The sequence below is a fragment of the Geotrypetes seraphini genome, chromosome 2 (assembly GCF_902459505.1).
Source record: "Geotrypetes seraphini chromosome 2, aGeoSer1.1, whole genome shotgun sequence".
NCBI lineage: Eukaryota > Metazoa > Chordata > Amphibia > Gymnophiona > Dermophiidae > Geotrypetes > Geotrypetes seraphini.
This window is the reverse complement of record NC_047085.1, coordinates 133,527,088-133,553,576: the sequence shown is the minus strand read 5'-3', so window position 1 is coordinate 133,553,576 and position 26,489 is coordinate 133,527,088. Positions and strand designations below refer to the sequence as shown.

Below are 26,489 nucleotides of genomic sequence, written 5' to 3'. Positions count from 1 at the left end.
ACAAAGGTTCCAAGAGGAAAAAGAACAAAGAACCGGCGTGGCTCCCTGTAGAGGTGAAAGAAGTGATCAGAGACAAGAAAAATTTGTTTAAGGAATGGAAAAGATCAAAAACGGACGAAAACAGGAATAAGCACAAACAACATCAACACAGGTGCCATAAGGTGGTAAAAGGGGCCAAAAGAGACTATGAGAAAAAATAGCCAAGGAGGCGAAAAACTTCAAGTCGTTTATCGATATATTAAGAGGAAATGACCCCCGAAGGAAGCAGTGGGACCGTTGGATGACCATGGAATAAAGGGAGTGCTAAAGAAGGACAAAGCAATCGCCGACAAACTGAACACATTTTTTGCATTTGTATTTACCGAAGAGGATATACACAGCATACCGGAACCCACCAGGCTATATGCTGGAAACGAAGACGGGAAAATGCCAGGGTTGACGGTCAGTCTAGAAGAGGTATGCGGGCAGATTGATAGGCTTATGAGCGATAAATCCCCGGGACCAGATGGCATTCATCCGAGGGCCATCAAGGAACTGAAAGGAACCATAGCTGAATTGCTCCAACTAATAGCCAATCTATCGATCAAATTGGGAACGATTCCGGAAGACTGGAAGGTAGCGAATGTTACGCCGATCTTCAAAAAAGGTTCGAGGGGAGATCCAGGAATTTACAGACCGGTGAATCTGACCTTGGTACCGGGAAAGATGGTAGAGGTGCTGATAAAGGACCACATCATTGATCACCTTGGCTGGTCTGAGGACCAGCCAGCACAGTTTCAGCAAAGGCAGATCTTGTTTGACAAACTTGCTGTACTTCTTCGAGGGAGCAAACAAGCGGATAGACAAGGGTTACCTGGTCGATATTGTATATCTGGATTTTCAGAGGGCGTTTGACAAGGTTCCATGTGAACGACTACTTCGGAAAATTGCAAGCCATGGAATTGAGAGTGAAACACCCTCCAGGTATTGAAGACAAAGTTGGACAAGTTCCTGCTAAACTGGAACGTACGCAGGTGAGACTGGACTCATTTAGAGCACTGGTCTTTGACCTAAGGGCCGCTGCGTGAGCAGACTGGGGCACGATGGACCACTGGTCTGACCCAGAAGTGGCAATTTTTATGTTCTTATACCCCCCTACACACTTTGAACTCTGATATCAGGTCTCCTAGAGCAGAAGCAGCAGTAGCAGTGGACGGCCAGCAAGAGGCAGAGTTTAGGACAGGCTTTTTACTGTCAGAGCGCTGCTGCTCCTGCTTTAGGAAGCCTGTAGGCATGCGGGGAGGAGGGTTGGTCACTGAATCAGTGAACCCTATTTTTTAAGAAAATGAATCGATTTGAATTGATTCACTAAAGTGAATCAGTGAATCGATTCAAAATCGGCAAATCGGGCAGCACTAGTATTTATTAATCTGTGATAAGAGAATAGCACATATTTACCTCATAATACATCTTAAACAGCAAAATCATGACTTATTTTACTGTAATGCATACTACTCATTATTTAAAAGGAATGAAGCAGATTTCCCTGAACTTTAAAAAGCCCTTGGGGTCATATGGGTCTTCAGAGGTAGGGGTTCCCATTCTATTTCTTTAGGAAGTCGGGGGTCTGTTCTGAAGTGGTGTTTTCAAGGAGCTGTGATCTGTACCTATCTGTAGTAGTTTCAAGTTTATTAGGATTTTATATACTGCCTATCAAGGTTATCTAAGCGGTTTTTACAATCAGGTACTCAAGTATTTTCCCTGTCTGTCCCGGTGGGCTCACAATCTATCTAATGTACCTGGGGCTATGGAGGATTAAGTGACTTGCCCAGGGTCACAAGGAGCAGCACGGGGTTTGAACCCACAACCCCAGGGTGCTGAGGCTGTAGATCCAACCACTGCGCCACACACTCCTTAGTAGTGGTCTATAGGAGTGTTCTCCAAGAGTGTAGAGGATATAAAGGGGGTGACGATCTTTCCTGAGGATTGGAGGGTCTTACAGTTACATATGCACCTGCCCCTTTGAAATGTCCTTGGGAACATAAGGACTCCAGTCAGCTGCTCTATGCCCTTGGGCAGTGATTTCCCCAACCTGTTCTGGGGAAACCCCAGCCAATCAGGTTTTTAGGATATTCAAAATGAATATGCATGAGTTAGATTTACATACTGAGGAGGCAGTATATGTGAACAATGTCATGCATATTCATTCTGGATATCCTGAAAACTTGACTGTCTGGGGCTCCCCTAGGAAAGGTCTGGGACAGAAGAATGCATTAACCATAAAGAAGCCAGAAATAAATGACTAAAAGCAATTATCAATACATCACTATTTATAGAAACAACTTATTCTCATTTTCCCTATAATTTCAAAAAGTTTTTCAGTCTTCAGAAGCGGTACTCATGATAATAGCATTATATATCTTGAGTTTCCACCACTAAGGGCTCTTTTTACTAAGGTGCACTAGCAGCTTTAGCGCATGCTTAGCGCGCACTACAATGTCGCACGCGCTAGACACTAATGCCTCCATAGAGCTTGCATTAGTATTTTTCGTTTAGCGCGTGGTTTGTGCGTGCTTATCTTCAGCGTGCGCTAAAAACGCTAGCGCACCTTAGTAAGAGAAGCCCTAAGATTTTTCATAACCCATATTTAAATACTTAAGAATTTTACTTATTTTTATATAGTGTTTTTCCTTCTACTTTTCTTCACTTTATTACTAGAATGCATAAAAAAAACCACATCTTTATTTGAATCTTGACCCATGAGGTGCATGTTTCACAAAATCTGCATCAGGGTTTGGCATTAGTTGTTCTCACATTCATTTCTTTCATATCATATTAATTGTTTTCTCAATAACTTCTTTCATGCCGCTGCTCTGAACTAACAGAGAAGATCAGAAGCATAGAACAGGCTGATCAAAAGTAATGTTTTCGTTTACTACTGGAATTGCTAACCTGTATTACTAAGTCCATTTGGTAGATTAAGCTGTATTAAAGTGCAATGCTTTACCACAGCTTTGTAACATTACCCCTTCATTAGATTATTTCCCCTTTTCCCAGCAAAATATCCTAAGGGCTCCTTTTACTAAGGTGTGCTAGCGGTTTTAGTGTACCCTTAGCGCGCACTACAATACCTCAAGCGCTAAGTGCTAACGCCTCCATAGAGCTTGCATTAGTATTTTTTGTTTAGTGCATGGTTATGCGCGCTAATCTTTAGCGTGCGCTAAAAACGCTAGCGCACCTTAGTAAAAGGAGCCCTAAGTCCCATCATATGGGGGTCCTTTTATCAAGCCACGCTAGTGGGGTTAGCCCATCGGACATTTCATCACGCGCTAACCCCCACGACCGGCTAAAAACTAATGCCTGCTCAATGCAGGCGCTAGCGGCTGGTGCGGCAGGCAGTTTAACGCGCGTTAAATCCCCTACCGTAGCTTGATAAAAGGACCCCATGGTTTTCTTTCTAGCATAAAAACAAGCAATCAAGGGATACAAAAGAGGAGGGTACCCTACACAGCTACAAAGAGAATGGTCACAATAGCAGGCATACTAAGATATGCATTTAACCATAACAGCATAAATAAAATCTCTCCAGTCAAAACTAATTACATATCAGGGTACTACAGCTAGAAAAAATTCACATTCTATTTGCTATTAAGCAACCTTGCTCAATCAATTGAAAGTAATCAATTCCTAAGACCTTCTCACAAGAAGGCATGAGATGTGGGCGAGTCTTTCAATTTGATCGACATATCCCTTGAGCTGAATTAGTAGTCTGCTATATCTCAGGGGCTGTAGAAATATAAACAGAATATTTTAATCCTTTATTATACAATTTCATTATATTGAAATATACTTCTTTTTTTTTAATATTGCTTTGTGAATATCTAGAGATGCCTTCTCATTAAATAAGCATTGCATTCCTTCTAGCAGAAGTATAGATTTTAGGAACTTAAGAATTGCCAAGAACAAACCCCCCCACCAAGACAATTGAATGAATATTCCTCCCTTCCAATGCTTAATGCTGTACTACTGTGCTGTATTAAAATACAGGTTTGAATAATCTTATTTACTTTCAACTAATCATTTGAGTCAGGTAGCATCACAATTCATAACTCACCTATATTTGATGTATCACAAATAATAACAAATATCTAACCCCCCCCCCCCACACACACACATATATACTCTTACAAAACCACACAAGAGGTATTTAGCACCGGCTGGCATGCTGAATGCTCTGCACTGCTCTGTGATCATAGAGTTCCTATGAGGGTCAGAGCAGCACAGAGCATTCAGCTCGCTGGCAGGTGCTAAAAACCTCTTGCACAGTTTGGAGTCGGGGAAGCAGTTTACAAAGAATAATAAGAACAAAAAAATGTGGGATATAGAGCTGAATGGAAAGCACAAGTTTGAGTATGTGAATTAAGAAAGTTGAACAAAAAAGGGAAAATGTCAGTATATTTGATGTGGTGAATCAAAATTTTAAAAGCTCTTGTATGGAAGAACGTTGGAAGCCAATGTTCATAAATTAGAAATGGAGTAACTCTGCCCAATTTCTTTGCCCCATGAATCAGCTTCATGGCAGTGTTCTGGGCAATGTTACAATAGAAGGTCATAAACCTCTTTGCACTAAAGTAAAAGAGACGATTAGTGGAGGCTTTTGGAAACCTGTGGCCATTCTAGTCTGCTGTCTCTGATCTCTTCCGTTTCATTCCTCTCATCCTTCTTTTGAATATGACTCTGCTGGAAATGAAAGAAATCTTTGAATGAAAAAGTACTCGATTTGCCATATAGAAACTATTTTCCTTCTGGGTGTATTTAGGGGTGGTGGTGGTGGGGGTGCTCTGTGGCCAAATTAATCCATACTCTTTTAACATGCCAGTTTCTTAACTCCAAATTTTAGAACCTAGGACTTCTTTTTCCCTGTTTCTTTGAAGCTGTCACCAGTGGCGTACCTAGGGGGGGGCGGGGGGGGCGGGCCGCCCCGGGTACCAGCCCTAAGGGGGTGTTCCCGGCCTTGCCGTTCAGTCCCCCGCCACCCCCGAAGGACCGCTCGCCCCCCTGGCCTCCCCGCACCACCTATGAACAGCCGCAGCAGGATCGCGAAGTCAGCGTCAGCATCCCTGCGCTGCTTCCTACGACGCGATCCCGCCCCTCCTCTGACGTCAGAGGAGGGGCGGGACCGTGGCGCAGGAAGCAGCAGGGATCGCTGACGCTGACTTCGCGATCCTGCTGCGGCTGTTCATAGGTGGTGCGGGGAGGCCAGGGGGGCGAGCGGTCCTTCGGGGGTGGCGGGGGACTGAACGGCAAGGCCGGGAACACCCCCTTAGGGCTGGTACCCGACGCTGACTTCGCGATCCTGCTGCGGCTGTTCATAGGTGGTGCGGGGAGGCCAGGGGGGCGAGCGGTCCTTCGGGGTGGGTCGAGGCATCAGGCCTTCAGGGTGGGGCGGGCGGGCAGGCAAGCAGGCTTTCAAGGGGGAGGGGGTGACAGGCAGGCAGGCAGGCCTTCAAGGGGGGACAGGCCTTCGGGGGGGGGGTGCAGACATTCAAGGGGTGCAGGCCTTCAAGGGGGGCAGGCAGGCCTTCAGGGGGGTGCAGACCTTCGGGGGGGGGTGTAGGCCTTTGGGGGGGTGCAGACCTTCAAGGGGGTGCAGGCCTTCAAGGGGGGAAAGGCAGGCAGGCCTTCAAGGGGGGGACAGGCCTACAAGGGGGGGGACAGGCCTACAAGGGGGGGGACAGGCCTACAAGGGGGGGGACAGGCCTTCAAGGGGGGGTGCAGGCCTTCAAGGGGGGGTGCAGGCCTTCAAGGGGGGAAAGGCAGGCAGGCCTTCAAGGGGGGGACAGGCCTACAAGGGGGGGGACAGGCCTACAAGGGGGGGGGACAGGCCTACAAGGGGGGGGACAGGCCTTCAAGGGGGGGTGCAGGCCTTCAAGGGGGGGTGCAGGCCTTCAAGGGGGGTGCAGGCCTTCAAGGGGGAGACAGGCCTTCAAGGGGGGGAAAGGCAGGCAGGCAGGCCTTAAAGGGGGGACAGGCCTACAAGGGGGTGGGACAGGCCTTCAAGGGGGGGACAGGCCTTCGGGGGGGTGCAGACCTTCAAGGGAGTGCAGGCCTTCGGGGGGGGGGGTGCAGTCCTTCAGGGGTGGGGTTTAGGCCTTCAGAGGGGGACAGACCTTCGGGTGGGAGGTAAAGTCCTTCGGGGGGTGCAGGTCTTCAGGGGTGGGGTGTAGCCCTTCGGAGGGGGGACAGACCTTCGGGGGAGGGGGGTCCTGGTGTAAAAATACACAGAGGGAGAGAGGGAAGGGGGGGTTCAAAGATACATGCATATGCCAGACTTTGGGGGTTAGAAATAATGGGTCTAAAAACAGAGGAGTGGGAGAGAGATGGTGCATAATGGGATTTAGGGAGGGAAGGAACAGAAAGGGAGAGAACTTGGAAACAGGGGATGGTGTGGAGGGGGGATAGAGATACTGGATAGGAGGATAGTTGGGAACAGAAAGGGAGAGATGGTGGATCCTGGGGTGGTGGGGAGTTGAGAAAAGGTGAATCTGTGGATGGAGACAAAAAAAAGGAAAGATGCCAGATCTCCGGGAGAGGGAAGGGAAACGGAAGGGGAGAACAGAGATGGCAGACGGATGGTTAGCACGGAGAAAGGAGACCCTGGCAAGCAAGACAACAAGAGCCTGGGACCAACAAGATTTGAATATTGATCAGAGAACAAAAGGTAGAAAAAATAATTTTATTTTCTGTTTTGTGATTACAATATGTTAGATTTGAAAAGTGTACATGAGACAGCTTGAAATGGGAACTTTTCTATTTTTGTGAATGGCAAGGCTGAGTTCAGTTAAAATATATGCTTTATAAGAAAATATAATAATGTGTTTTATAAAGTTTATAAGCATTGCTGGCATACTCGGTGAGGTGTTCCTAGTGTTGGTGGTGGTGGTAGCATGTCAGTGTGTTGAGAGGAAGAGGTAGTCTGGGAAATTCTGCTGAGCAAACTCTGGGCCCATTTCCACCCCCAGTTAGTCCACTCCACTCAACTGGTTCACACACTGAGTGGGTCTTTGGGTGTTATTTCTGGGTAGTTGTTTTAGAATCTCTTCCAGTGGTTTGTCAGTATCTCCTTCTGGTCCAAGGAAGGAAACTTTGTCAACCTTAGCATTGACCTTCAGAATATGTTTGTAACAGCGCTGCTTGTGTGGCATTAGGCTATGTAGTGATCGAAAGAAAAAAACAGACCTTTGCACATTTTTGCACTATATGGTGGGTGTATGAGGAGATTCATTTCCTGCACAGTTAAGTCCATTTTTTCTACTGAATAATAGTATAGGTACAATGAAAGTAAATAGCAAAAATGTTTGAGTAGATAATTAAGGAAATCTTTTTCATATTGCTTGCTTATGGACTGGGAAAAAAGACTGTTCAAGCAAATGTCTCCAGAACTGCTTTAATGGAAAAATGTGATTTTTTTTTTTTTTAAGTACTTTGTGAAATTTATTGTTGTTGTGAAATTTATTGTTATACTTTGTTTAAACTTAAAAAGCGGTGTCATTAACAGTGAATCTAATCGAAAAATCGATTCAACAGGGTGAATCGGATCGAATGAAATATTTTTCTCTGAATCGGGCAGCACTATTGGCTACCATGAGAATGGGCTACTGGGCATGATGGACCATTGGTGTGACCCAGTTAGGCTATTCTTATGTTATGTTCTCATCTGTAGGGGCCTTTGTTTTCACTTCTTATTTTAATGTATTTTTTTCCTGGGAACTTATCAGTGTTTTTTTTATAATGGGAACAAAAATGGAAGAGAATTAATGTGTGTGGAATGGGGGGGGGTAACTAATTTCTTCAGCTAAATAATTCAATCCACTTCAAACAGACATAGGAGAACTCACGCACCATTCACACACCCTCCAACCAAAAACGTCAAAAGAAAAAAACTGTTCGACAACCTCCTAGCCATTCGAGCTGCAACACTTGACCCCCAACTCTACAACCTATTGACCTCGACCACAAACTACAAAACCTTAAAAAAAGAAATAAAAACCCTTCTATTAAAAAAACACATAAAACCAAACTAACATAATCAGAACTGTCCCAAGCATCACCTGCAACTACTCCATATGTACTTCTGATGTCATGACAATTCAGACATAATTTATGTTATGTTATGTTTGGAATAATGGTTACATAAATGAGGTTCAATAAAAGAAAATTTTCTGTGGGAGCATTTGTTGGAACTTCTGTTATCCTGATTTCTTCTCTCTGTGGGCTTTCTTTAGCTAACCTACTTATCTGGGGCTTTCCACTTCTGCAGCTGCCCTTTTCACGGTCCACTTTGCGCTTGCACTCTCTGGGGAGGGGGGGTTGGGTCTGGGCTTGGTGGGGTAGGTGTGTCTGGTAGTTTTGTCTGGGTGGTGGCTGGGTGTTTCTTGGGTGCTTGTTGTGCGGATTGGTGTGTCTGGTGAGCGGTCTGGGTGTTGTTGCTTGTGGGGGTTTTTTTCATTATAAAATATGGCTGAGGGTCTAGTCCGGCTTATTATTCTTGTGGGTTCTGGGGTGGGATTTGTTTGCTTGCCCCAAGTTTTGGCCTTTTGTTGTGTATTGCTATGCCTCTCATTGGCAATTTTCTCTTGGGAGAGGCTTGTTCATGCTTGTTGTTGCTGTTACTCTCATTCTGTGTTCTTTTTGATAATGTATAAGTTTCTGTACAGACCATGGTTGCTTGTCTGGACCTTTTGCCATTCTCAATAAAAATACTTTGGAAAAAAAAAAAAAAAAAAAAAAGAAAATTTTCACTGCCTGTTTCTATTCTGACCATTTATTCCATTTCATGGTTATTGCAAAAAAAAAAAAAAAAAAATTTTACATGAGGGGGGGGGGGGGGTGTCAAAAAATGATGGGCCCCGGGTGCCACATACCCTAGGTACGCCACTGGCTGTCACCTTCTTTGCTTTTTGACATTTTGAGATAACTGTGTGACAATCTACATAAATATGCTGTCATAATCCTATTTAAAACCAGTCAAAGCCAACATACACATATCTAAGAAGACCCCAGTGAGGATTTGTTCAGTTGAAGATCTATCAGCTACTCCTCCCTCCTCCTCGCCGTATCAATATATTCTGAAGAGCAGAGACTTCGTGATGTCCCTACAGTACGTACTCAGTTGGAGAGTAAAGTAATGGTTCTACTTCAAGTCTTCCTCTTATGTCTGTGCATCATTTTACAGGACAGTTATTGGATTTAGAAAGCCTTGTTCACCTCAAAACTCTGAGCATGGACATTGTATGTTCACATGTACAGTGCTCTGTATGCCTTTCTGCGCTTTGGAAATATTGCGTTGTAGTTGTGGTAAAATCTTCTACATCCTGAACATTAGGTCCTATTTGCTCTGGCGTTCCAGCTCTTTGTTTTAAGGTGAGCTCTCCTAGAACTAGACCTCTTGGCTTCGTCTCAAAATCCATTGCTTCCTAGTTTATTCGGCATACGCAGGGGATAGCAACGTTGCTTCTTTCTCGCCTCTGGTTTCTCTTTTTCAGTGTTTTCCCCTGGCTGATGATTGGATGGATTTCCCATCTCAAGCTCTCTTTCACGGCACGTCATTAGAGAATCTCCAGATTGGTTGCGCCATCCTTGCTGTGCGGATCCGATGAGTCTTTCGACGGCCAAACTGCTGAGATTCCTGGTATCTCTGGATTTACTCACCTAGGGTCCGATCAACATGGATATTCATCCTAATTTGGTATTACGACCGAGCTTTTGAATAGTCATGGCTGACGTGTAAGGGTTATGCGAAGCTGGTTATTTCGTCCCTTCCCTATGCGATACAGACGTCTTCACCTGTGGCTTATGATTCCGTTTGGAGGTTTTTCCTTTCTTGGGTACTTCTCAACATTGTCACCCTTCCAGAGTTCATTGATTTATATTCTTTCTTTTTTGGCTTAGCGTTCAATTCCCTTCAGCTTCAAGTGGCAATCTTATCTTGTACAAGGGCTGGATATCTCGCTCTTTGCTTACTTCTAGCTCAGTTCCTAAACGGAGTACAGTATACTCATACGTCTATTGAGAAGTCCTGTCTGGAGGGCAGTCTTAAGGTACTTCTTTGCAGTTTACGGAAGGCTCCGTTTCAAACTTGTCTTTTGAGACTCTAAAAGGCTGAGACTTTGAGCATGGTGTTTTTTGTGGCTATGGCTTCAGCTCGGCAGTTTTCTGAGTTGCTGGCCTTGTATGGCAGGGGTTCTGATTTCTGATTTAAACATTCTGGGGTGTCAGTTCGGACAGTGCCATGATTTCTTTCTCGGTGGTGTCATCCTTTCTGTTATGCCGCTTTCTCTTTTCTTTCCTTCTTCCTGGGAAGGGGAATGGGGAGGCGAGCTTTACTTCACCTTTTTGTATTCTTCCAGGGACGCGTCCCACGTAGGGCAGCGTCCAATGCCTCCATCGCTCGATGAGTCCAGGAGGACATTCTTTACGCTTACTTGATGGCAGGGAAGCGGTTGACAGAAGGACTTCTTATACCTTCAGCCAGAGCAATGGCGGCTACTTGGTCTCAGTCCAGAGGTTTTGTCCTTGGAGGGGTTTTGTCACATGGCTACTTGGTCTTCCGAGAGTGGTTTCTCTTAGCATTACCGGTTGGATATGGGGGCGCATGCGGAGGATGCATTTGGTGCTTTGGTTCTTGCGGAGGCAGCATTTGCTTCCCACCCAGATTGAGGATTGCTTTGCTACATCCCATTGGTCTCTGGATTCATCTGCTGCTGTTACTAAGGAAGGAAAAATTATGTTCTTACCTGTTAATTTTCTTTCCTTTAGACGCAGCAGATGAATCTTTCTGGATATCACCCCAATTGTGAAAGATCATAAAGGCCCAATAGATACCCCCTCCAATTACAGACCCATCGCCTCAATACCAATATACGTTAAACTAATAGAAGGACTAGTTGCACAATACCTCACTAACTACCTGGAAGACCATAACCTACTTCATCCCTCTCAATCAGGGTTCAGAACCAACCATAGTATGGAGACACTACTAGTAACCCTACTAGACACAGCCCGACAGCACCTTAGCAAAGGCAGAAGGATGTTGATAATTCAACTTGATCTCTCAGCTGCTACAGATACTCGAAGCCATAGGGATCTCAGGCAGGGTTCACAACTAGTTCCAAGGATTCCTTAAATCAAGAACATACAGAGTAAAGTCAAATGATCTCAAATCAGAACCCTGGTCTAATCTCTGTGGAGTTCCATAAGGGTCACCACAGTCGCCTACGCTCTTCATCCTCTTTATATCCTCCCTTGGGACCACTCTTGATAACCTAGATGTAACATCATTCAGCTATGCAGACGACATCACCATACTCCTCCCCTTTGATTCACCAGACCCCACGTCAACAGAAAAACTGAAAAAAACACTAGAAGCAGTGAAAAAATGGATGATAGACCACAAATTGAAGCTGAACTCAGACAAAACAAAATTTCTATTACTCGAAAAGGACAAAACCCCATCCATTACAGAATTAGAAATGAATGCCACCAATTACCCTATACAGTCCGCTCTTAAATTCCTAGGAGTGATGATAGATAGATGTTGCACAATGCAAATCCAAATCAACAAGACTACCCAGAAAGCATTTTTAATCATGCGCAACTTACAAAAAATAAGAAAATTCTTCGACAAAGAGCAATATAGGCTCATAGTCCAATCCCTTATCTTGGGTCTAGTGGACTATTGCAACATCCTCTACCTACCATGCCCTGCAAACATGATAAAACAATTACAGACTGTACAAAACACAGCTCTCAGATTGATCTACTCGCTAAGAAAATTTGACCACATCACCTAGACTCACACTGGTTACCTATACAAGCACAAATTCAATTCAAATTATACTGTCTTTTATTCAAAGCAATAAATGGCACTGCCCCCACTTACCTAAACAACCGCCTATATCAGAACCTTACTACTAGACAAAGGAGAACTCAGACCCCATTTACCTACCCCCCATTCAAAGGCACTCAGTGTAAGAAGATGTTTGACCACCTACTAGCGACGCAAGCAGCGAAACTAGACCACTCCATCTCCAACTTCCTGACATCAACGAGCGACTTCAAATCTTTTCAAAAAGAAATCAAAACTCTGCTATTCAAAAAAAATTTATCCAGATATCTTAACGCTTCCCCTTGTCATTCCCCCCCTTGTAAATTCCCCCTCAAAGTCTCTTCTACTCTTACAATTTTTCTCTTCAAAGTCTCAACCATGTAAACAGCTCCCTAAATTGTAATTCTCCTGGAAATGTCCATTTATCTTTTTGTAATCCTAAATCCATAATTGTAACTTTCCTGGATATGTTCCAGTTAGCTTCTTTTATAATCCGCCTAGAACTGCAAGGTACGGGTGGAATAGAAGTCACTAATGTAATGTAAAATGTAGCATCTTGCTGAGATCTGAGATTGAGGATTCTCTATTGCTGGGCCAGTTCTGCAGAATTCATTGCCTCTTAATGTGTGTACCCTGAGTCAAACTCTTTTTATAGAAACAAATAAGAGCTTACTTGTTTCAGCAAATCTTTGCATCTAAATTATAATGTAGTTGTCACAAGGATTCTCTAGTTGATACTTCTCATATTGGATTACAGGCTAATCAGCATTGCTTTGTGTAACTGTATAGTTATTTGTCCTCTCTTCCCATAGGCAGTTCAAAGGGCCAGGAAAGTAGCAACACATGACATGTCAACTTTGGCGGTCATGTGACTAAGTTCTATGAGTTGGGGAAAGACCTGGTGACCTACCCCATAAAATTTTCACCATGAAATTCTATGGATCAGAATCAATATGCTTCAGATATGGTGCTTAAAAGTGGGCCCCCCCGGGCTGGACAAATAAGAAGATGCCTAGGTGTTCCACAGTTAGAAATGGAAATCTGAAACAAAAGAAGCAGAAACAATGGAATCCAATATCTTGATGTGATGTTTATTAAAATGCAATTAAAATCAATGTAATCTCCACCCGCAGTCTACTACATGTCAGTTACTCAGCGAAGTGGAGATTGCATTGGTTTTAATTGCATTGATTGAACTGCACTGGATTCGATCTGGGGACTTCAACTCAGACGACTACACCATTTATTACTCAGGCAATGAGACAGAATGGAGAAAGGGAGTTGCCATTGTGGCCAACAAAAGGCTTGCAAGGTGTGTATAGAACCCCCAGTACATCAATAATAAATTCATGTCCATCTGCATCAGATGGAAACTTCTGAATGTACCCATCATCTATGTCTATGCACCAACAGCAGACATGTCAGAGCAGGACATTGATGACTTCTATGCCCAGGTCCAAAGTTCACTCGATAGAACCCTAAGAAAGGACATCATCTACATTATGGGTGATTTCAATGCCAAAGTTGGATAAGGAGAGGATGCAGGAGTAGTCGGAAGGCATGACCTAGGGGAGAAGAATGAAGCTGGGGACCACCTTGTGCAGTTCTACCAAGGGAACAAGCTTTGAATAACCAACACCTTCTTCACCCAGCTGAAGTGGCACCTCTACACCTAGATATCTCCATATGGGCAGTATTGCAACCAAATTGACTATATTATCTGCCAGACTTTGGATATGATCATCAATGCCTTGTAGCCAAAGTCAAGGTCAGACTATGCATCCAGACATGCAGAAGAAGTTTGATGTCGGTAAGATGCCTGTGCAGTATGCAATTGAAGTGAATAACAGGTTCAACTTGCTCAGGCAGGAAGGAGGGGGCCCGAATGAATTATGGGCAGAGATCAAAGGAATCATCACCGATACTGCTCAAAAGCAAGTGCCAAACAAGAAGCCAGTAAGTGGTAGGAACTGGTTAACTGCAACTACCCTCCAGATCACTAATTAGAGGAGAGAGGCAAAGGCTAAGGGCAGGTGAGGTGAGGTGACTCAATGCTGATTTCTAAAGAACAGCTAGTAAAGACAAGAACAAATTCCTGAATGCTTGATGCATCAACCTCGAAGAAGCCTATAAGGGCCATACCAGGGAATTATTCGTCATGGTGAAACAAGTGAAAAAGTCTTTCTCAGCATGCCAATCAACCATCAAAGACTGTGATGGGAATGAATTTAATGACCAATAGGACCTCAAGCAGAGATGGAAAGAATACACAGAGGAATTATACATCAGCACCAGCACTGACTACCTTGAAGAGTTTGTGGGTCAAGAGGAAGCAGAACCAGACCTATTGGAAAGTGAAGAGGATTGAGTGCTGAGGCAGCTGCCAAACATCAAAGCACCTAGCATTGATGAAAGCCCCACAGAGCTGCTCAAACCAGTCCCAAAAGCCACACTGATAGCACTACGCAAGAAAATCTAGAGGACCTGGACATGGCCAAAGACTGGAAAAGATCAGTTTTTATCCCAATGCTGATGAACGGTGACACCAGGAACTGTACCAACTATAGAATAATCACCTTGATCCTCCACACCTGCAAGGTGCTTCTAAAGATCATCCAGAGGTGCTTGGGCAACATCCTTGATCGAAAACTTCCTGATGCCCAAGCTGGATTCCATAAGGGCAGAGGAACCCGTGATCATAGAAAAGGCTAGGGAGTACAAGAATAAACTCTACCTGTGTTTTATTTGTTATATCAAGGCTTTTGACTGTGATGAGCATGGCAAGCTTTGGGAAGCACTGAGCGAGGTAGGAGTGCCAGCACACCTGATCATGTTAATCAGATCATACTACTATGATCAAGAAGCTTCAGTGTGAACCAGGTATGGAGATACAGAATGGTTCAAGATCAAAAAGGGTACATGACAAGGATGCATGCTCTCTCCTTTTCTTTTCAATCTCTATGCAGAAATAATCATGAGGAAACTGGATTTAAATGATTCATTTTGAGGTAAAAATAGACAGAAGAACCACCAGCAATCTGAGATATGTAGATAATACTATCCTGCTGGCAGAGAGTGAGAAGTACCTCAAGAAGTTGAGCCTGAAGCTGAAAGAAGAAAGCGAGAATATGGGATTTTACCTGAACATCAAGAAGACCAAAATCATGACTACCACCAATAAGAAAGTTCATATAAAGATTAACAATGAAGAAATAGAAATGGTTGACAGATTTGTTTTCCTTGGATCCCTCATTGATCACAATGGTGATTTTGATACTAGAGATCAAGTGATAATTAGCATTTGGGCTTGGAGCCATAGTGAGCATGGACCAAATATGGAAGTGCAAGTTTGTCTCAGTCATCATGACTATGAGACATGGAAACTCTGAAAGCAGAAGAAAAATTGATGCCTTCAAGCTGTGGTGCTGAAGAAGACTTCTATGAATCCCATGGAGAGCTAGGACCAGCAACAAGTTTCTAAGTTTCTTTATTCTTTGATATACCATTTATCAAACAGGTACCTAAATGGTTTACAATAAAAATATTATTTAAAAAAATGATAACAGAGGAGTGCATGACATACTGGAACAAAAAAGGGAAGGAGGGAACTGGTAAGTTAATAAATATATTGAAGTAAAATAAAGTAATAAAAGGGAGGAAAGTGAAGGAAAAGGTGAATACAACGTGGTAGGGTTTGCTTTGAAAGAAAGATGTTCTTGATCATATAAACCCAGAGTTGTCTAATCTAATCTAATCTAGTCTTCAATTTATATACCGGGTCATCTCCCAATGGAGCTCGACTCGGTTCACATGTAATTAAGACTAGAACACATAAGAAAGAGAGCATAAAAGAAAAAAAGCTGGATTATCATAAATTCTTTGATACTATAGTTAAGCCATTTAAATGTTGTGTAAACAGCAGAGTTTTCAGGACTTTATGAGATTGTTGTAGCTGGCCTATCAGTCTAATAAGGTCAGGAAGTCCGTGGAAGACAAGATTACCAGACAGAAACTGACCTATTTTGGACATGTGATAGAGGGCAAATTCTCTAGTAAAGGAGGTGCTACTTGGAATGATAAGTGAAAAAAGGAAGCGGGAGAGACCAAAGGCCCGTTGGCTAGATACCATCAAGAATGACATGGGAATAAACATCAAGCAATAAAAGAAACTGTGGAAAACAGGGAAGCAAGGCAAGGACTGGCCTACAGAGTATCAAAGGTCAGACATGAATGAATGGATAGTAGTAGTAGTTATTTAATATGTATGTTTTGTGTTGTATTGGTTTTATTTAATATGTGTATTATTGGAGGAAAGCTAGAAAGTAGGATAAGACAGACCACAGCACTTAAATGTTTATCCTGCAAAAACATCTAAGTCTCCTTTTTGCAAAGACTGAGATATGCATATATTAGATCCAAGAGCATGCACAGTTGGCAAGGTGGTGTGTTTTGGGTGTGGCAAGGATAAGGGACAATCATAGACGTTTAGATCCCATTTCAGAAGGGGAGTAAACATCTAAATCCTAAAAGATCCACATTGGGAGTTACATCTGCTATCAAGCATATTTAGGATTTGGGAAACAGCTGCTATTGAGTAGCATGCCACAGGAGGGATGGGGGATGGCTTGCCCCCTTAAATCCTCAGTGTTTTGAAACCCAAAATGCAAAGATTAAGAGATCATTGTGATAGTGTTGGGAACATAACTAGTTATGTTTCTAAATTTGCAAAGATAACTGGTTATAAGATAGCATATAACTGGTAACTTTCCAGAATGCTGTATATCCATTTATCATTGAAATCTTATGTACCCACTTTCTAAACATCTATATTCTATGTTTACTTTTCTAAAATGATCTTTATATATCTTTTAGAGCAGGGGTAGGGAACTCCGGTCCTTGAGAGCCGTATTCCAGTCGGGTTTTCAGGATTTCCCCAATGAATATGCATTGAAAGCAGTGCATGCAAATAGATCTCATGCATATTCATTGGGGAAATCCTGAAAACCCGACTGGAATACGGCTCTCGAAGACCGGAGTTCCCTACCCCTGTTTTAGAGAGTCAGATAGGCACCTATCACCCAATTAATTTTATTTATATATTTTTTTTTACCAATTATTGAGGCTGTTAAGGGTATTTTACAATTAAGTTAGGCACCTTGGTCCCTTAGTGCCGCAAATTTAGGGAGGAATTCAAGAAATGGCATTCAAAAAAATTGGTTCCTGAGAAAATCAGTGCTAAACAGCATTCTATAGAGGGCGTTCTTCCATGAGTGGTCTATGTAGAATAACACTTAGGGCTCCTTTTACTAAGCCGCGTTAGGGCTTTAATGCGCGGAATTGCCACCCGCGCTAGACCTTAATGCCAGCATTGAGCTGGCGTTAGTTCTAGCCACGTAGCGTGGGTTTAGTGCGCTAAAATTCTGCATGCGCTAAAAACACTAACGCGGCTTAGTAAAAGGAGACCTTAGATTCTCGTGTCTAAAGTTGAGTGCCAGCTGAATCCTTGTGTAAATCCCAATGTTCAACTCATAGCATTTCAATGTTTCAATGATGCTATTTTATAAAACTGTATGCAAATGTTTAGAATGCCCCTGACCCACTCATGCCCCTCCCCGGCCAAGCCCCTTTTTGAGCTGCACGCTATGAAATTTAAGCACTCAGGGTTATGAAATAGCGTGCAAACAGAGGAATATGCAAATCCAAATTAGGGCAAATTAAGTACAGTTATGGATTCTTAAGGACCATTAATTCATATGTGAGAGCTTGTTAACTGATTTATTTGTGCACCCATCTTGGATCCACTCTGAAATTTTCATGCTGATATTTTGGTACAGTAACTAAAACGTGTGGGACAAAAACGTGCCGACAATCACGTGCCGACAATCACGTGCCAACAATGCTGCGCAGGACTTATGCGCGCGGCCTTAAAACAGTTCCTTTTAGCACTCTGAGGGTGTGTGCTTCCATTGGAGATATGTGTGGAACAGTGGAAACTGTCGCTTTCCTTTGTTTTTTGGAGTATTTGGCAGTTTTCAGTGTAGTGGCGCTAACAGGAATTATTTTAAGGTGCATAAGTCCTGCGTAGGATTGTCGGTGCGCGATTGTCATTGTTTTTTGTCCCGCGCGGTTTTGACATGTCACCGATATTTCAGCATCATATATAGAATCTGGGGATTAGTGCAACCACCAGAACCCCACCAGATGTACTTCCATCAAGTATGGTCAGCTTCTACAATGAGGGAATTATAACATATGCATGGGATAGGGATTGGGATTTGTTTACTGCCTTTTTGTAGTTAAACAACCACACTCAAAGCAATTTACATACATACAAGTACTTATTTTGTACTTGGGACAATGGAGGATTAGGTGACTTGTCCACATTCACAAGGAGCAGTGCTGGGATTTGATCCCACAATCTTTGGGTGCGGAGACAGTGGCTCTACCACTAGGACACAAGTGTATTTGCCTTTATAGAATATTTTCTGCTTCATAAGTATACTTTCATAATGTTATGGATTTTAACCTTTACCATGGCATTATTCTGTGAGTCTGTTTAGGGCCAGATTCTATAAATGGCACCAAGCAGTGCCTATATTGTAGGTGGCACTTGCAGGGCAGGATTAATTCGTCGAGGGCCCCTAGGCACACAAGTACACTGGGCTCCCTACCCCCGCCTCACCCCACCATGCGCCCAGGCTGAAACAGGAAGCTGCATCAGAGGGAAGCTTTGGGCAAGCAGCACCGCTTGGACAATTTACAATTCCTGTTGCCTTTCTTACCCGCGTTGCTTGCTTGTCTTACTTTCTGTCGATGGGGAGGGGGGGGCACGTTGCCAATTGGGGTGGGGCCCGTGTTGCAGATCAGGGGGGGGGGTTCCATGCTGCCAATCGATGCTGAAGGGGCCCATCACCGTTTGGAAAAAAACAATGTTGATGCCCTCCTTCATTGGGCCCCCCTGACCATTTCAGGCCCTAGGCAGATGCCTACTTGGCCTATTGGTTAATCCTGCCCTGGGTGCTTGGCGCGGTTGTCAGTCAAAAAAAAAAAAAATGGTGCTGTTTCTAGAATCACATCTAGCAGCACCTAAGCAGACTTAGGCATTGGTAGGGGTCCTAGACACAGGCGCTGCTCCATTAGGACAGTTTTTCACTCTTCTAATTTGGCAGCGCCTATGTCGGATGCCTAACAACATCTAAGTCAACCATGCCTATTCTCCGCCCATAACCACGCCTACTTTTTAACATAGGCATCATTAGGCATCCATAGGTGTCGGATGGGGCCTCCATTTAGGTGTCGCAGGATGTCCTAAGAGTTCAGCACCAAACTCTTAAATTGCTTAATGTTTATATATTTATTTTGATTGGCTGAAAAACTAGCATGGTCAACTACCATGCTGATTAAGCAAATTAAGAAATTAAGTTTGAAATGGATCCCGAACTTAGCTGGCACCAGGTGGTCACAATAAATAAAGCACCATTTATAGAATATGGCCATTACAATATATCCTATGTTTTTGTCTTGTACTTTTTAGTGGGGGAGGGGGCAGAGGTACATTGATTTTATTATGAGCATGTATACACAGTCCTAGTATTGTAAAATATGTCACAAGCTCAGCACTTTTTTTGCATAAATGTCTACATCCCTGCTTCCATGACTTATCTAACATCCGCTGTACATGTTTTTTACAATTAAATGTAGGTTCACTTTGAAAATTATCTGAACAAAACTACCCACACCTATTTACCACTTTGTGCAGAGAGATTTTTATTGAAATAGTGTAGCTGCATACTTTTTTCAAAGGTTTTGTATATGGAAAGCCAAACTTGCTCCCATTGTTTATCAGATATTTCCATTTTGATCTTGTGAGCCCATGTATTTATTTATTCATTTTTATTGCTTGTTCTCCCCAGAAGCTCAGAATGGGTTACAATAAAATAAAATAAAATTAGGTACTTAGAACTTCCCTATCTGTCTCGAAGGCTCACAAACTAGCTAAAGTACCTGAGTAGACAATTAATAAAAAATTAAAGATATAACAAATTTCCAAAAATGGTGAGGAAAGGGTATAATTCAAATTTAAAAAAGAAAAGAGAAAAAAATGTAAAAAGAATAAATTTAAAGTAAATCAAAAAGACTCAAAGTCCCAAAGCAGTCCAAAGCAAGACAGATGAGGTCTCTAACTACAGGGGAGCAGTACATCACACCCGACACTGGCAAGAAGAGCCCCGGACCGAGGCAACCGAAGGCAGCAGATGACAAGGAAGACAACTGCAACCCCAGAGCCAATCTTCACCTGGCATCAAACATCAGCCAGCAGCACCTCATTTCCATCAATTCGCAGCTCCAGTCCATCCCAGCTCAGCATCCTCTGTCCCGATGAGCAGACATCACCACTGGGCCGTTCCCCCCACCAATCACCGACAGCTGCCAAATCGTTGCCAGAGGAGGAACAGCAGCAGGGCCGATGCGTTGGGATCTCTGGCAGTGCGATGTTACCGATCACTGCAGGGCCCTCTAACTTCCCACCAGCCAACTTCAAGGGCCGTCCTCTCTCCAGAAGTGCAGTCTTCGAGCTCCCTCTGATGTGCCATCCTCCTGGCAAGCCGATCGCAGGGAGCAACGCCCCACTTCCAGCACACCTTGCTGCAGCCCACGATCTTCCCTGCAGCCAAAGGTAAGGGCCCACTGCCATTAAGACGTTAGAACCGATGGTTGGCACCGATGAAATGAGATAAAATTACAAATTCCCATCCAGCCTTGACAGATCAGAATCAGGACAGAAACAAAAGAATAAAAACTAACTTAAGATGGGGATAAAAACTAGAAATAAAATCAAAATTAAGATAAACAAGGAGGGAGGCACCTTCTCCAACTACCTATCCCGGCACCATCTTGAAAAAACAAACAAACAAACAAAAAACCCTCTGTACCAACTGATCTATGAAATTTATTGTCCCTTAGCACTTTGTACCAAGCTGATACAGCTCCTTTCTTAAAAGATATTTTATTAATGCTTTCTAATAAACTTGGCGTCTTGCTAGTGAGCTGTGAAGTTTTGACAAAGGACCTTTTACAGTGTTGGAGTTGTATCCGTTTAAACAATTGATTATATGGTACTTGATATTTATCTTAGATTTCAGAGAAAGTCATCCATTCATTATCAGATTTTAATTGCTGAAGAGTCCAAATAGCAGCCTCTTGCCATAATTTCCAACTAATCATTTTATCTTCGATCTTATACCTGACATTGTTCCAAACAGACATAGATGATGTAGTAGGCCAAGCCACAGGAAGTGCAGAATCTATTGATTTAACTGCAAGTGAGGCACTGCAAAGTAGTTTGTCCTTACACACTAGTACTTTATTATTAAATAATAGTAAAAGATTGAGAGGATAATTGTTCCAATTATGGACTATGACATGCATCCAGCTAGGTTGGTCAGATGAGGAATTATAAAAAAAACATCTTGAAACAAGTTTGACATTATATGTAGCATGGTATTTCCAAAAACTAGGGAAATTGACTCCACCAGCCTCTTTTTTCGCTTTAAGTTTTTTAAGAGTAATACGTGGTGGTTTTTTATTCCTTAGGAAGGCAGTGAGTAAACTTTCCACTTTATGATAGAATTTTATGTTGAAGTTTTATACGGTATATAAATTGTTGAATAAGTATATCAGCACCATACTCAAGATATAATTTATTTTGGGAACAATCATCATTTTTATAGTATCTAATCTTCCCCACCATGATAAGCTTAATGGAGACCACTGCTTAGATAAGTCTTTAACTTTTTGAAGTATAAATTCCTCATTCTTCTGAATTGTTTCATCAATAGTAGAACAAAAATAGATGCCTAAGTATTTTAATTTATTTTTAACACATTTGAAATCATATTGAGATATTTCCACTTCTATACCAGAACAGTTTAATGGCATTAATTCAGACTATAGCACAAAAACTCGGATATGGTGAATATCACTAATAATCACAAAAAACACTTTCACCAAAAGGAAAAATTGAAGGTATAGTAAACAAAGGACACAAGCAGAGACCAGTCTTAATGGAGGAAAAAGCCTCAGACAGGGGCCCACCCACCTCCACAATGGTGGAATAATGGTGTTCAGGCGATCACTTCACTGGCATAAAACCTCCTACTATAATGGTCATAGCAATGTGTCAAAAAATTGCTTTCAGAATTGAGTGATATGGAAGAAGATAATAATAACTTAACTTTCTCCTTAAGGATCGGAACACCAACGATGGCCAGCGTTTCACTGTCAAGCTGCCTCAGGGTGTAAACAAGTCCGATCACACTGAAAATATAGATATAAAACACTCAAATCAGGATAAATTTTGAAAAAAACCGGTGTATATTGTAACTACATATATCAAGAAAACCGGCTACATACCTCTCATACGGACGCCACTCGCGTCTCAAAAGATCCTAAGATGGCGGCATGGTTAGCGAACCAGATTAAATCATACCGGTGTTATGACGTAAACTTGCGTCAACACCAGAAGTGACAAGCCGGCTTTTTCAAGCCGGTAGTGATTGCTTCATGCTTGTCAATTCCATTAAAATGATGCAGGAAAGGCGATAAAAACTTGCTGGAATTTCAGAAGAATGATATATTTATACTATCTTATTGATCTACTACTTCTATTATTTTATTCCACCATTGTGGAGGTGGGTGGGCCCCTGTCTGAGGCTTTTTCCTCCGTTAAGACTGGTCTCTGCTTGTGTCCTTTGTTTACTATACCTTCAATTTTTCCTTTTGGTGAAAGTGTTTTTTGTGATTAATTCAGACTATGACATGTTGAGTTTGTAGCCTGCAATCTTAGGGCTCCTTTTATTAAGGTGCGTTAGGGCCTTAACGTGTGGAATAGTGCGCGCTAAATTGCTGCACGCGCTAGACCTTAACACCAGCATTGAGCTGGCGTTATTCTAGAAGTGTACCGCACAGTAATTTTGTGCGTGCGCTAAAAACGCTAGCGCACCTTAGTAAAATGAGCCCTTAGAATAAGAATGAATAGTTTCTAAAATAGTAGGAATAGAACTGGGCATGGAGTAGATCAAAACATCATCAGCTTATGCAGAATATTTGACAAGGTTATTACCAAACGGCATTCCAATAATTTTTGTGTTAGTCTGAAATTTCAAATTGAAAAATGTGGTGGAACACTTGTTATGTATATAATGTGATTTAAATCAAGGGAAGAAAGACCTCAAAATACCCCGAGAGTGTGATCAATGAGTCACAATCTTTTTGGGGTTGGGTATCATCACTGGTCAAAAACCCTTGAATGTATTATTTTTTAATTCAATTTTAAACTTTTGTGATGCTTTTGTGATTAATTCTCAAATAAATAATATAATTATGAATCATTTTTTTCTTCTTGTAAATGAGCATTAAATGACCAGCAACTGTATAATCAAAATTTATATAATATTCTTCTGGCTTAATTGCTCATTCTGCCATCAGTTCCATGAGCATGTGATGAGCAACATTGAAGTTTAACTGGCAAACCGATAAGCCCTATCATTACCCTTGAAGAAGCCCATGGTGCAAAACGGACTGGGCCTCCGTCGGGTGACTAAGATAAGTATTTAATAGTTTTTCACAATTAAGCCAGAAGAATATTATATAAATTTTGATTATACAGTTGCTGGTCATTTAATGCTCATTTACAAGAAGAAAAAAATTGATTCATAATTATATTATTTATTTGAGAATTAATCACAAAAGCATCACAAAAGTTTAAAATTGAATTAAAAAATAATATATTCAAGGGTTTTTGACCAGTGATGATACCCAACCCCAAAAAGATTGTGACTCATTGATCACACTCTCGGGGTATTTTGAGGTCTTTTTTTCCCTTGATTTAAAATCACATTATATACATAACAAGTGTTCCACCACATTTTTCAATTTCAAAATTTGTCCTTTGGACACTTTATTTGGTTTTCCATTGTTTCATTCAGTTCAGTCTGAAATTTCAGCAACAAAGGTACTAACACTATATTGTAGATAAGGGAAAGATCTATTTTGAGCATCCGGGCGTAGGACCAGAGGCAACATGTCTCTCTGCAGAGTTTGAGGGATCCAGAACCGCCCTCTTTTTTTATATAGAACATGGTCACTTGATTGTTGGTCTGAATGAGAATGTTCTTGCTATCCAGTGACGAAAAGCTTGAAGAGCATAAAGCACTGCTCTGAGTTCCAGATGATTGATGTGAATGGACTGTTCGGAGGGAGTCCAGAGACCTTGAGTGCAAAGATTGTTGAGGTGCGCCCCCATCCCTGAGTGGAAGCATCGCTGGTGATGGTCAGAGAAGGCAGTGGGAGCTGGAATGGACACCCTGGCTGAAGTATAGAAGGGAATCTTTGATGATGGATAGCAGGGGAATCAGCTGAGACAGTGGGTGTAGATGCTGGTTCCAGTGTAACTTGAGGTGCCACTGCAGAGGACGCATGTGGAGTCTGGCATGTGGCACCAATGAAAGCGAGGCTGCCATGTGTCCTAGCAGTCATAAAATCTCCTGAGCTGGTAAGGGAGTTGACTGCCTTGCTTAGATTGCCAGCTGCCTGATTGCCTGATGTCTTTCTTGAGGCAGTTAGGCTCTTGCAGAGTTGGTGTCTAAAAGTGCTCCGATGAGTTAGGGTACGCACTGGAAGTAGCTTGGATTTTTTTGAAGTTGATAATGAAACTCAGACTTTGTAAGGTATTTACAGTGGTCTGAATGGTGAGAAGCAGACAGTCCTTGGACATACTGATGATATTCCCAAATACAGAGCATTGTAGTAATCTAATCTCTGCAACAGTAAACTGCCTTTGTATCACTCTATGGTACAGCCACACCTCAAATACTGAGTGCAATTCTGGTTGTCACATTTCAAAAAAAATATAGCAGAATTTGAAAAGGAACAGAGAAGGGTGATGATGATAAAAGGGATAGGATAGCTTTCCTATGAGGAAAGGCTAAAGCAGCTAGGGTTCTTCAGCTTGGAGAAGAGATGGCTCAAGGGAGATATGATAGAGGTCTATAAAATATTGAGTTGGGTAGATGTGGGTCGCATTTTACTCTTTCCAAAAATACTAGGATTAGGGGGCATATAAAGAAGCAACTAAGTAGTAGATTTAAAACAGGAGAAAATATTTCTTCACTCAACGTGTAATTAAACTCTGAGCTGTCAGAGAATGAGGTGAAAGCAGTTAGCTTAGCAGGGTTTTAAAAAGGTTTGATTAACTTCCTTTATGAGAAGTCCATAAGCCATATATTAAGATGAATGTGGGGGAATCCACTGCTTTTTAGGATAAGAGTCAAAGACCTATTGATTATTGGTGAATCTGAAGAATAGAAGAAAAGAGAGATATTTTAAAAATCTAACTGGTGAGATTGTAGACAATGTGTTGAAGATCTCTGATTGGGCAGGTCTATAAACTAGACAAAAGGTTTATGAACAAAATGTAAGGTTTAGTGAAGCTGTTGATTATTTAACTCCTTAGAAGAGTCATATTATAGGATTAGAATATTTTTAACATTGTTTTAATGAAAATGTTTGGTTGTTAAAATGTCATTCTCATTAATTAGAGTTTACATAGAAGAGAAATCTCTCCTTAAGAAATCTGCACTTTTGTTAATTATGTGCAATGTATAACATTTCACTAATGAAAGCTAAGAGAATGTGTGAACTGTAACAATTGGGTATAGCTGATAATCAACCTAACAATTGTTTCAAAGTGAAGAGAAGCTAGTTAGACCTTATTATGAAGATATGGAAAATATTACTAAGATTCTTGGTTCAGATGCTATTTTTCTGACTACCATTAAACTAAAATGTAATAGTTCGAGTTTAGACTTGATGAAAGACTACAGAGTGAACAGAAGTGATGAACCTTTGTTCTTTTGTCAGTGGACCCACTATACTGTACAGTATTTAAAGGCCTCAAAGCACATCCTGAAAAAAGCCACAGCATCATGGCTGAGACATCAGATCTACCTACCCAGATGCAGCAAGAGACAGAAAACAGCAACAATCATGATATCAGCTGCAGAAGCCTAAGAGAACATAACAATAAAGAGCTTCTGGCTTTCGTTTGATTCAGGATCATAGATTGGCATCCAGTGGTGGTGGTGGTGGGGTTCTCTTTCTTTGCATTTTCTCTCTCTGTTTATTAGGAATGCACATTCATTTTCAGACTAATGATAACAATGACATATGAAGGCATTTTTGCCTTGTACATTTGTAAATGAACCAAGTGACTGAGCAGGTGGAATAAAACCATTATTTTCCATCATTCAATCCATCATTTGCAGCATCACTGCAAGGACAAGGCACAGCAGACCCACTTTGGCAGGAGAAGGTAAACACACAAAGCACTTCCAATACTGTTGACAAACAATAATACAAACCTCTCCTTTCTCCCAAAGCCCATTGCTAATGATGTCATCAGCATTTAGGGTCTGTTTTACAAAGTTGCGCTAGCGGCTGCTGCGCGGTAACGGCCCTGAAGCCCATAGAGATTTAAAGGGCTTCGGGGCTGTTGCCACACGGCAGTTGCTAGCGAGGCTTTGTAAAACAGGCCCTTAAGCAGGAAAATCAAAGTAGCAACAAA

The 26,489-nt window shown here is 42.1% G+C and overlaps 1 protein-coding gene across 1 annotated transcript in view; it reads left to right on the top strand.

Moving 5' to 3' along the window:
• Positions 1–26,138, top strand: part of LOC117354831 — a 54,073-nt gene extending 27,935 nt beyond the window's left edge. The window contains exon 3 of the mRNA XM_033932804.1: positions 25,787–26,138. Coding sequence (XP_033788695.1) covers positions 25,787–25,974 — 188 coding nt within the window. The 3' untranslated portion in view covers positions 25,975–26,138. The remainder of the gene's footprint in view (positions 1–25,786) is intronic.
• Positions 26,139–26,489: the final 351 nt, after the last annotated feature.